Here is an 11,384-nt window from a genome sequence, read left to right as displayed (position 1 = left end):
TTCTCTGAAATCTGCTGCCTTAGTTCAGGGAGACAAATATGGTCCCCACCAAGTAAAGCCTTAGAACTCTAACTTCATACCTGCGTGATTTTTACCCCCATCAGAGAGAAAGATAGGTAAATACACTCCTTCAATCCCCAGTAATAATTGCATCGATGCAATTAGACCAAAGATGTCAGACTTCTCAGAAGTTATCTCATTTTGTTAGCAACAGGAATGTGACCAGAGACATATCTGATTACTTCAGTTTATAAACTACAAGTCATAATGTTAGCTAGCACACAAACTTTATGTCAATTCTACAGTTGACTTCTGCTGATTAATCCATCCCTTGTCATGCTACCAATGGGTAACTTCCTATTAAAATGAGTTTATTTTCGAATGTGAAATCTGATCAACATTTTAATCCAAACTCAACATATTTTGACACACATATTTGAACCATTTACTACATCATGCAAGATAGAAAGTTGATTAGAGTATCTTTATAGTCCTATGAAGAAAGTAAAGTACAGTTCAGAAAAGTTATATCTTTACATTAACCAACAAAAGTTCAGCACTTGTACTTCACCATCTTAGATCACTACAGGGTTTAGGGGTGATCTCTGTAGAAACAGATTATAAAAATGTCTTCTGCAATTGTGATTTTGTCCTTCACTGTTCAAGTAACATCATGTGTAATCCAGTCACAAAATCTTATTATTGGCAACATGTATACAAACCACTGCAAATTAAAAAAAAAAAATTGTACCCAGTCAGGCCTGACAAATTTTATAGACACTTCTAATCTAATAATTTCATTTTTACTAGTAAGTAACATTATTATTTTCTACTTCTATTCCTGTCAATGAGTGGAAAGAGTACATTCATACTTAACAAACACACACAACATGATAAACCAGGATAAATGGCATTTGAAAAACTGTTACAAAAGGACTTGCCTGAAGTCATTTCATTCAATACAAATTAATTGAACTCTAAAAAACAAAAGCTAACTGTAAAGAAAAAACATCATAAAATAGTACATTACAGAGAACATTAAGGTGAACTTCATGTGCCTCTGAATAGAACTGCAATACTTTGGAAAATAAGTATTCTAATTGGTCTGTTCTTTGGTGAAAACAGAGCTCTATTTCATAGTTATATCACGTGAGGCTGCAGATAACACGTGTACTCTACAACAAAGAGAAGTTGGACAATCGAAAGGAAATCAGCTACTGTTGCCTTTATTCTCAGCACTGGGAATGGAGAAATCATCGGCAAAACAGCTGAAGCTAAATATTCTCTTTATTTTAAATTGCCCAGTGTGATAGAATGTCTAAGACTGCTTCTTCCTAAAACACACAGCTCTTTGTTCTTCTTTTACAAAGTGTTTGCTATGTATGTACAGTAGCTTATGCTGGTGGTGACTCTTCAAAGTCAACTTCCTGGGCACTTGTTGGCATCAAAGTACCATTTTAAAATGTAGAGTAACATTAAATGCAGTTCATAACTACTACTGTTCAGCAGAGGTCATGTCAAGTCTTTGGTTTTGGTGTAGTACTTAAAAATTAGGGCCAAACTCCTCCTACAATATACTCCCTTTCCAAGCCCTTATTTGTTTATATTAATATTTATAAAATAACCTTCCATAAAATACTCCTTTAAAAAAGAGCCAGTTGATTACCAATAACGTCAATGCCACCCATGATTTGGGTGCTAAAATAATTTCATATTTTCCAAATACATACAGACATTTTGTAAACTAGTTTATTTCATCAAAATCAACAATTGATATAAAGAGTTTATAAGAAATGTTCCTATAAGTGGTGCTATTTACCAAAAGAGTGTTTTATTTCTCATAGGCAATTCTTTTGCTGTTTATGATCAAGCTTTGAATTATTTATGATCAAGCTTTGAATTAAAACCCCTTCTTTCTCTTTTATAAATGACTTCCTCTTAATGTGAAAGCAGTTCTGAGTATCCACAGTTAAAGGGATGGGTCTGTTGGGTCTGTCCATCTGGTGTTGATATGGCTTCATTCTTGTAAGAGATTATTGCAGTCTGCCCTGAAGTCGTGTCAGTTCACTACAACAAGAAGTGAGTGTAACCTTCTGCCCCAGTCACTATGACATCCATCCAGATTCGCATGGCTTCTGGCGATGGGGCCACCATGTAGTAGATTCTGTCATGTGTCTTGACACTAAAGGTAAGTAAAGGATTAGGACTCTAGAAAGAAAATAAAGAAAGGAAAAGAATGTAAAGCAAATACATTGCAATTACAACATTAAATATAACAGAGATATGTGAGGGCTTCTTCCTCTTTAAAAGTTTCAATTTATAGCTATCTATGTAGCCATTACTTTTGCTCTAATATAACCCACAGTCTTGCCCTCAACACCTTTCTCAAGATTGACCATCTTTCTGGCCTTTTTGCACAAGAACTCTCACAGTGAGCTCACCAGTCATTTTAGCAGATACTTTGTAAAGTTCTAGCAGGGGTACCTAGCCGATAGTGAGTGCTCCAAAAATAGCTCAATAAATACTACTCTGTCTAACTAAAATAGTTTCCTCATAAGCATGTACTAACTCCTTCTTTCACCCAACTTTTTTTTGGCCATGCACCATGTGGGCTCTTAGTTCCCCAACCAGGAGTCAAACCGGCTTGCCCTGCAGTAGAAGCATGGAGTTTTAACCACTGGACCTCTGGGAAAGTCTCACCCCAACTTATGCATTCAAATCATGGGAATCTGAAATTTCAATGCTTACCTTATTAGCATTCTTGAGGTGATCATAATATACTTCTTCAATGGCTTGAAAGTATATTACTCCTTTTAATTTAGCTTCATGCTTGTCTGCAATGGCAGATGAGTGTTAAAATAAATACTTTATCAGCACTGATGAACAGAAAAAATCATAATTTCATTATAACTATCATCATTAAAATATTTATCTACCGTTTAAACCACGACAATATTGTAAAGTAATTAGTTTCCAATTAAAATAAATGAATTAATTAAAAAAATTTAGCTAGCATTTAAATTGTCTAAGGTTAATACAGATAACGTAGGTTAGCCCCATCCTATCCTGAAAAAGAGAAAAATAAAAGGTTGGAATTAGCAACCCTGCATGAAAGGGACTAAGTGATTTTGCTCAAGGCTTTTCACTAAATTAGCAGTCAAAATATAATATAGAATATTGACTGTCAGTCTAGCACACAAAGTGTAAACACCATTAACATCAATAAAAATTATTTTCCTACATTCTCAAGACAGTAGTTGTATACTTTGGCCACTTGATGCAAAGAACTGACTCACTAGAAAAGACCCTGATGCTGGGAAAGATTGAAGGCAGGAGGAGAAGGGGATGATGGAGGATGACCTGGTTGGATGGCATCACCAACTCAAAGGACATGAGTTTGAGTAAGCTCTAGTTGGTGACGGGCAGGGAAGCCGGAGTGCTGTAGTCCATAGGGTCGCAAAGAGTCGGACATGACTGAGCAAGTGAACTGGAACTGTTGTAAACATTTGTAATAAGTGTGCTTTTTATTTATAATTTAAAATAATATCCTACTTATGTTTCTTCCCCATCAAATTTCTTGTCTACTCTGCTTGTTTTTTTTAATCCTGTTCCCAACAGAGCTTCATGTCAATAATTTAATGTCCTTTCAATTCAACGCTTTTCAAACTGCTTCCAAAGATTTCATATTTGCCATAAAAACCAAACCAAACATTAAAGAAAACAAAACCAACAACGAAACCACCAACCAAACAGCATCACCTGTAATGACTAACAAGAACAGTAAGTTCTAGAGATATTTTGTAATTTAATCTCTGCAGGGTTGATAACACATGCAAGTACATTTTAAAAAAATCTCAAAATCATGGATGAGGAAGCAGAGAAAGAGGCTCTTATCATACACTGTGGGAGGAAATGCAAAAAAGAAAGCCTCTTTTGGAAGTCAATTTGGTAAAACATACACAGTGGAAAGTGCCAAAATTCTCTTACTCAGCAATTTTGCTTCTAAAACTGCATCCTAAAAGCTACTTAAGCACATGCGTGTGTATTTGTGTTCTTTAGGACCTGTGTGCTGAGTGCTAAGTTGCTTCAGCTGTGTCCGACTCTGTGTGACCCTATGGACTGTAGCCCACCAGGCACCTCTGTCCATGGGATTCTCTAAGCAAGAACACTGGAGTGGGCTGCTGTGCCCTCCTCCAGGCGATCTTCCCAACCCAGGTATCAAACCGGCATCTCTTATGTCTCCTGCATTGGCAGGCAGGCTCTTTACCACTAGCGGCACCCACAATGCTGCAAAAGACTTGCTGGAGCCTTAGAAGGGAACTGACTCAATTCTAGACCAGCCATACAATGGAATCTACACAGCCAATGAAAAGACCAAGGTAAATATGCATGTGCTCAAGAGAAAAACCTTGAAACATCATTATGAGAAGAAAGGTATGAACAGGGTAAATAATTTGGTCCTAACTGGATTAAAGAAGAAACAATACCTATATACATTGAACCATATATGAAAAGGCATGGAGAAAATCTGAAAGGATATTTCAAGCTTAACAGTGTTAGAAAAGGCCAGAACTTTTGTCATGGGACAGAGACTTACTTCAATTATTTAGACTTAGTTGCATTTTGAAGTTTTTACTAAAATGAGAGTCCTTCCCACCCCCACCCCCCATAACAACAGTAAAAAGCAAATTTGAAAAATATCAGCCCTGAGAAGTTCAGCAGAAAATAAACCTGTAGAGTTGCATTTAACTCAGCATTTTTTTAACTTATTTGAGCATGGACCATATTTTTGTGTTTATTTTTGCTCTTCCTAGGGAAACACTTTTAATTAATACCATGTTCAGTGGGTTTCCATCAGTTTCTGTGAAAGAAGAGGTCAGTGTGTCTCTCAAACATTTGGTGGAAAAGATCCTGCAATAATTAATTCACTGGAAAACAATAATACTCTGTTTTCTGGAAATGGATATAAAATGAAATCTGGAGATAAAAGTAAACCTTGTCAGTGTTTCAAAGCAGGCAGAAAACTAGGGGGAGAAAACTTTTGTTTGTAAGGCACGTCAGAAAGAATGAAAAATTCAAGGCTCTTGTAAATCAATGAGATAATTCTAGTATTACGTCTCAATAGCATTATCCTAGCAATTTACAGACATATTTTCTGTGCCTTGGGTTTGCTTAGAGACTCTTCTAAAGTTACTCAGCTAATGTGTGGGAGGCCAAGCACAGGGGCCTGCCCCACAGGGAGACCTGAGTTTGGCTCAGGCCCTGCGCGCGGGCCATGCTCACTGACCACGCTGGCTAGCTTGCTGACGTGGGATGTGATCCCGTGGAGCCTGTGGGATCAAGCCCAGCCTGCACTGCACCTGCAGGGCAAGCCTGCTGGCTGATCGACTCCTGTGCTCGGCGATGTCTGGGAAAGAGTCGGGGTGGGGAGGGTGGGAGCAGCAAAGCTGAGGATGGCTGCAAACGGAGCCAAATGGGCAGCGTTTTGTTTGTCAAATTAGGTCTCACCAGTCAGTTATACAATCTGTAAATATTAAAAACCTGAATTAAATATGATTTTTGTCTGTTTTAGGTATTAGGGTTCTGAGCAATCGTTCATATTCCAAAAGATTTTGGTATTTAAAAAAAATTGAAAACTGGTCACTAAGAAGTTTAAATTTGAAAAATACATTTACATGGACCAGAAAGAAGCACTGAACTTCTCACCTGTCAGACCGAAGAAAGAATGAAATAAGGCTCCTAAAAAAAGGAGCAGAGATGAGCAAAGTTGTTTTATTTGAATTATTTTAAAATTTTGGCTAAGGTTGTCAGTGGAGACTGACAAAATTTCTTTATGCATTTTGCAGACACAGAATTGGCATTTATTACATAGGCATCTCTTCTATTGTATTAACTGAAGATATTGTCTCAAGATATTACAAAGATATTACAAAACCCAAAGTCAGAAAGGCCAAAAGCGGTAACCAGTGAGTCAGGCCAAGTGCTTGCAACCGGAGCCCCACACAAAGAGCCCCCAGCTTAAAGGCGTGCACCCTGCCCACCCTTCACTCTGGGCTTCTGGGGCTCTACAGCCGGAGCTTCCTTTCTTCCACATGCCTCCTGGTTTCTCACACCTTTCTTCATAAACATACCTGACCACACCCTGCAGAGTAAAAGACTGGACTGTTTTTTAATTTATTACCTTGCTACACTTTGTAACAATTCCCAGCAAAGCCCATAAATGCTGGTACATCACCCTGAGGCAGGTGTCTTCACAACCTCCAGTCTGACACCGCTCTTATTCAGAGCTGAGAAGAGATGCGGCTGCACTTGTGTGGCTAGCGGACATATTTCATATGAAATCTATGTGCAGATAAGGGGCTTCTTAATAACACTGGTTACACAAATATTCCTGTATTCATAGAGGATTCAGAAGGGTACGAGTCTCATAATCTATTATTCAAAGAATCCAAAAATATTCCAGTCACCCAGTAAATACTTAACTTATTCACTAGTTCACTGAGGAGCTTTTCACTGCTGAAATTACCATGAACTAGAGCTGAATGGCTGTCAGCTAAGCTGCCTAATTGTGTGTGACTTAAATAGGGCATATGACCATAAATAAATAAAGAGAAACCTTTTCTGATCTCACGGTTTAAAAGATAATATTTCAGTCTAAAAAATAAATTCCATTTAATATTTATTTGGGTTTGAGTTTATTTCAGAACCAGAACAAACTGACTCAAACTTTTTAAAAATGTAATTTTTATTATTTCTAGAGAAAATTCATAAATACTGGACCATATGACCTGAATACAATACACATCTATCAAGCTAATATTGCCATTAATCTATTACTTATCACTTTACTGATTTATTCTGAATTTTATTGCTTTTGTTCTTTAACAGAAAACTCCTGATTTGAATGTCACTCAGATTTTTTTTATGACCCACCTGCATAATAAGAGAAGGTGCGCTTGTTCCGATCAAAAACAAACCAGCGTTTTTTCCAGGTTTTAATTTTTCCACCCATTTTGATGAGGAATCCTCTGCAGGTCTTCTCTGTGATTGACACATGATAACACGTATCGATATTGTGGCCAGCAGTCTCTACGTGGCTCCGCAAATCAAAGTCTTCCTTCCGCACAGGCAGATAGCGGGTCAGAGGTCGAGCCTGGAAATGCATGAGGCCATCTAATCTATAGCTCTTTGTTTGGTTTTAGGTCACAGATGTTTATGAACTGAAAAGCCTAAGTGTTAAAACGTCCATGCAATTATGAGAACTTAAACATTGTCATTTGGAATCTAAAAAGTGGATGGCATTTAAAGAAAAATGCTATGGTATGGGGAGGGGGGATGCGAATAAACTCAGGCCAACAGACTCTATTCCTTGAAAAGGCCGGATGAGAAAATGGAAACATGTCATTTACCTTAGTTTTAAAAGAGGTGCTCAGCACTTAAAACAGGGAAGGGCCCTGGTGGTCCAGTGGTTAAGATTCCATACTTCCAACACAGGGGTGCATGGGTTTGATGCCGGGTCGGGGAACTAAGATCCCATATGCCGCTTGGCACGGCCGATAACAAGACAAAAACATAAGGAAATAAGGCATGACGTTCTCTCGGCTGCTTCTTGCAGATGAGGGCCCCTCTCCTGTAACGTTTCCAGGAGTTCTCCCTACCACAACCTCAACAACAGTTCTCCTTATGTAACCTCAGACATGATGGAACTGACTGGACGTCATTTAGTAAGTACAGCCCCCACCAGATACCCCAAGCATATGTGTGCATGCTGATTTGCGTATACTCTCTGATAGAAACTGAAGGCAGAGGTGTTTTGAAAGGCAAAGTTAAAATAAGGTAAGAATGTGGCATGAAAGCTGTACTCAATGAGCTGTCTGGGACCGGACACTGAAGAGGTGTACATTGGGGTCTTTTAATTTACCGCAGCTGGAGCAGAGGCTCATCTGGACTGGGAAGTGCAAGTCGCCATGAGTAATATTTCTAAAACGGTCTCGTACTTTATGCTGTTAAACTACCCCACCTCTTTGTCCTGGGGGAACATAACCTAGTCACATACTTGGAAAAGAACTAATCATTGAGATTAAAATAGAATTGTGCCTTTGGTTTGGCTTCAGACACCAAATAGTCATGGATGACCTTTATGCAAATCGAAATGTGACAGAGGTTTGGCATAATGAAATAAAACGAACACGTTTTACTTGGATTTTTCCTCTATTTTGCCTTTGATTCCGTGGTACTCTGACTCTAGACAGGTGCCACAGATGAAGGCAAGTCTCTCACTGCTAAACTTCAAACTGCCAGCAACTGGAAGGAACAAAGGAACCTTTTATCTTTAAATCTAGTAAGCCTTGGTAAAGCCGACTTGACCTTTAAATTACATGGTACTTAAAATTTTACTTTAGTGTCTCAGAAAGCATATATTATGTAAGCAGTTCTAGTGACAAGAGCAAACTCCAGGATGACTGAGATAGGAAGTTAAACAGAGTGGGTGGTTCTCCTGAGTTCAGCAATCCTATGGCCATGTGTGTGGACTGGCATCACCATGACACCGTGTGGTTAGGAAAACAATTCAAAATATTAATTATTAATTAAATCCCACCATTGAAATTAATTTAAAATTAATTCCACAATAAATATTAATTCCACCAGCAAGGAACTGGGCTGGTTAAAGTATTCTGTGCTGGAGTATCTGCTTCCAAAAGACGACATAATAGAATCTCTTTTTCTCAACTTGGTTTGGGTGTTCTATTTGTTTCTAGAAAAGATTCTAGCTGAACTTTCAAAGTTGCTCAAAAAAAAATTCTCCTTTTTAAATATACTCCAACAAATGGGTAGAAGAAAAAGTGCCTTCCCATGAAAATGTCATTTTGTTAATTGTACCCAATGAGTTTTGAAATACGTGTTTTGAACACGTGTTTTTGGCCCACTAACACAGCTTTTAAAAAAATGACCAGCAGGGGGCAACCTACTCCAGCCCATCCAGACTGATCGACCCACCTGTGCCCTTTGTTTCTCCCTTATTTTTACTTCCTTTTCGATTAACTTCTGCCTCTGGCTAGTTTCCTCCTGCAGTCGTTTTTCCAGGAGTTCTCGACGTCGTTTTTCTTCTTCCAGAGCGCGTTTCTTGGCTTCCATTTCTCGTTCCTAGGTATCATTATGCAGAAAAAAAATTTCAGACATACTGGTTATACTTGAATAATTCCAATGCATATATATATATATATATAAATCTCACTAGGCAATTCCTAATTTTATAGGTGAGATTCTAACAGTGTATAACCAAGAGTAAAACATCCGTAATCACCGCTCACAGAGCTTTCAAATCATTCTGTGCAGAAATGCAGCCACTACATATAGTTAACAATGGAATATTAAGTGAAACCCAGCTTGTGACTGTTCAGTCCTTTCATACTGATGACCCCAACTCTCCATTTTTAATATAAAAAGGCTAATTGTGACCCGACACTAGTCACAACTTTTAGCCTTTCTTGGATGGCTGCGGGTCCTTCCAATTCCTGTCGTTGCTCTGGGGCTTCCTGGCTGAAGGTCGCAGAGGAAGCAGCCGGGAAGTCAGAGGAGGAAGGGAGGCTCCCTTTCAGGCAGGATGCAAAGGCATCTGGGGGATTCCTAAGGAAGTGCAGACTTTGGCTTGAAATACAGTCATGACAACGTGGGAGTTTTAATATTATAATAGTGTCCTGACCATGAACTGGCAAGGCAGGGAGAATGTGTGAAGACCTGCCATTCCTCCTTCCCCCCGGCAGGCAAACAAATGGGCCATTCAGGGGAAAATGTAATACAGAGAATTCATTATGCCCATACTATATACATTTTACACTTAAAAAACGGCAGTACAGTAAAGAGTTGTAGAGAACATCTCTCTAACACTCTCACTTTTTAGAAAAGAAAATGAGGCCAGTGGGATTTCCCCATTGGCCCAGTGGCTAGTACTCTCTGCTTTCACTTTGAGGGCCCGGGTTCAATTCTGGTCAGGGAACTAAGACCCCAAAAGCCATTTGTGTGTAGTCTACCAGGTTCTTCTGTCCATGGAATTTTTCAGGCAAGAACACTGAAGTGGGTTGCCATTTCTTTCTCCCAAAAGCCATTTGGTGTGGCCAAAAAATAAAAAAGAATAAAAAGAAAATAAGGCCAAGAAAGGTAGAGTGACTATTCCAAGGTCCCACTGCTTATTGAGGCCTGAAGACAGTTTTCCAGTGTCAAGTGCAGGGCATCTTGAACCACCACATCACTGACCTCTGGCATAAAGATATTAGGCCTACCCTGGATTCAAGCAGCCTTGTCTTCTCTGCATGAGCCTGCTTCAAAAGTCTCTCCATTTCTTCTATTCGGGCAATATTTGAAGTGCTGGCACTGAAGAAAACACAAAAGCCTTTTAAGAATACTGCTTCTTAGTGATGTCATATCAGATACACACACACACACACACACACACACCCCAAGATCCAATATGAAATGATATTGCTTACAAGAATCATTAGTCTGATGAGGCAAGTCAATTCAACTCTGACAACTCTAGGTGAAAGTAACTTACTTCAGTTTAGAAGAGAAAATACAGGCAAGGGAAACAACACCACAAAAAGTGCTCTACTCATATATAAGGCAAAACCAAATTATACAAAGTGTGTTCTCAATATGTTTCCTCCACAGTTTAGAAATTCTGGCCTGTGGGAGGCCTTCTCATTAGTTTAATTATTCAGAGATGCCAGACCAACAAAACCATCTCCAGAGTCTACGCAGATGACCCCTAAGTTTGGCAGTCACTTGATTTGGTTTGGGATCATGTGTCACCAGCTACTTTCTGGCTATACCTTCATGCTTCTGGCCGTTTTCTTTCTTACATGGTGATTTAAGATGGTCAATTAAAAAATGACTTCTCATCGCTTCTCGGCCTTTTGGCTAAGATCAAGTGTAAAAAATGACTTCTCTCACAGGTGCAATAGAAGGGTGGTGGCCAGTTGTGTGAATAAAGCCCATACCACCATACCAATGAGAAAACTGCATTCAAGGTTTTAGAGCTTTAAAAGCAATGTCTCATGCAAGTATACTTGCATAGTCACTTAAATATGTTTTCTTTTTTAAAGAAATATTTTTATTTATTTATTTGGCTGCACTGGGTCTTAGTTGTGGCATGTGGGATCTAGTTCCCTGACCAGGGATTGAACCCTGGCCCCCTGCATTGGGAACACAGTCTTAGCCACTGAACTACCAGGGAAGTCCCAAATATGTTTTCTTTTCTAGACTCTCTTGGGTACAGAGAGGTTTTTGTGCCTGTATCCTCCATAGCATAGAGCCTGGCACACAGTAGGGGTTCATGTTTGAAACACACATTCATATAAAATTAATTCACGTAAAAATGAATAAGA

The 11,384-nt window shown here is 38.9% G+C and overlaps 1 protein-coding gene across 13 annotated transcripts in view; it reads right to left on the bottom strand.

Annotated features, from left to right (window-relative positions):
- Positions 1-337: 337 nt before the first annotated feature.
- The window catches only part of PHLDB2 (pleckstrin homology like domain family B member 2), a 239,121-nt gene continuing 228,074 nt past the window's right edge, over positions 338-11,384 (bottom strand). For 12 of the 13 annotated variants that reach the window (XM_043449062.1, XM_043449066.1, XM_043449063.1 and 9 more), the window contains 5 exons: positions 10,281-10,371; positions 8,998-9,144; positions 6,934-7,153; positions 2,749-2,834; positions 338-2,208 (listed from right to left, as the gene is read on the bottom strand). In XM_043449062.1, coding sequence (XP_043304997.1) covers positions 2,068-2,208; positions 2,749-2,834; positions 6,934-7,153; positions 8,998-9,144; positions 10,281-10,371 — 685 coding nt within the window. In that variant the 3' untranslated portion in view covers positions 338-2,067. Of the gene's footprint in view, positions 2,209-2,748; positions 2,877-6,933; positions 7,154-8,997; positions 9,145-10,280; positions 10,372-11,384 lie in introns of those variants that run through there. The other variant, XM_043449068.1, reaches the window with a different exon arrangement.

This window comes from Cervus canadensis, chromosome 27, assembly GCF_019320065.1.
Source record: "Cervus canadensis isolate Bull #8, Minnesota chromosome 27, ASM1932006v1, whole genome shotgun sequence".
In the NCBI taxonomy this organism is placed as follows: Eukaryota; Metazoa; Chordata; class Mammalia; order Artiodactyla; family Cervidae; genus Cervus; species Cervus canadensis.
Note: the sequence above shows the minus strand (reverse complement) of the source record. Positions and strands in the feature narration are given on the sequence as shown.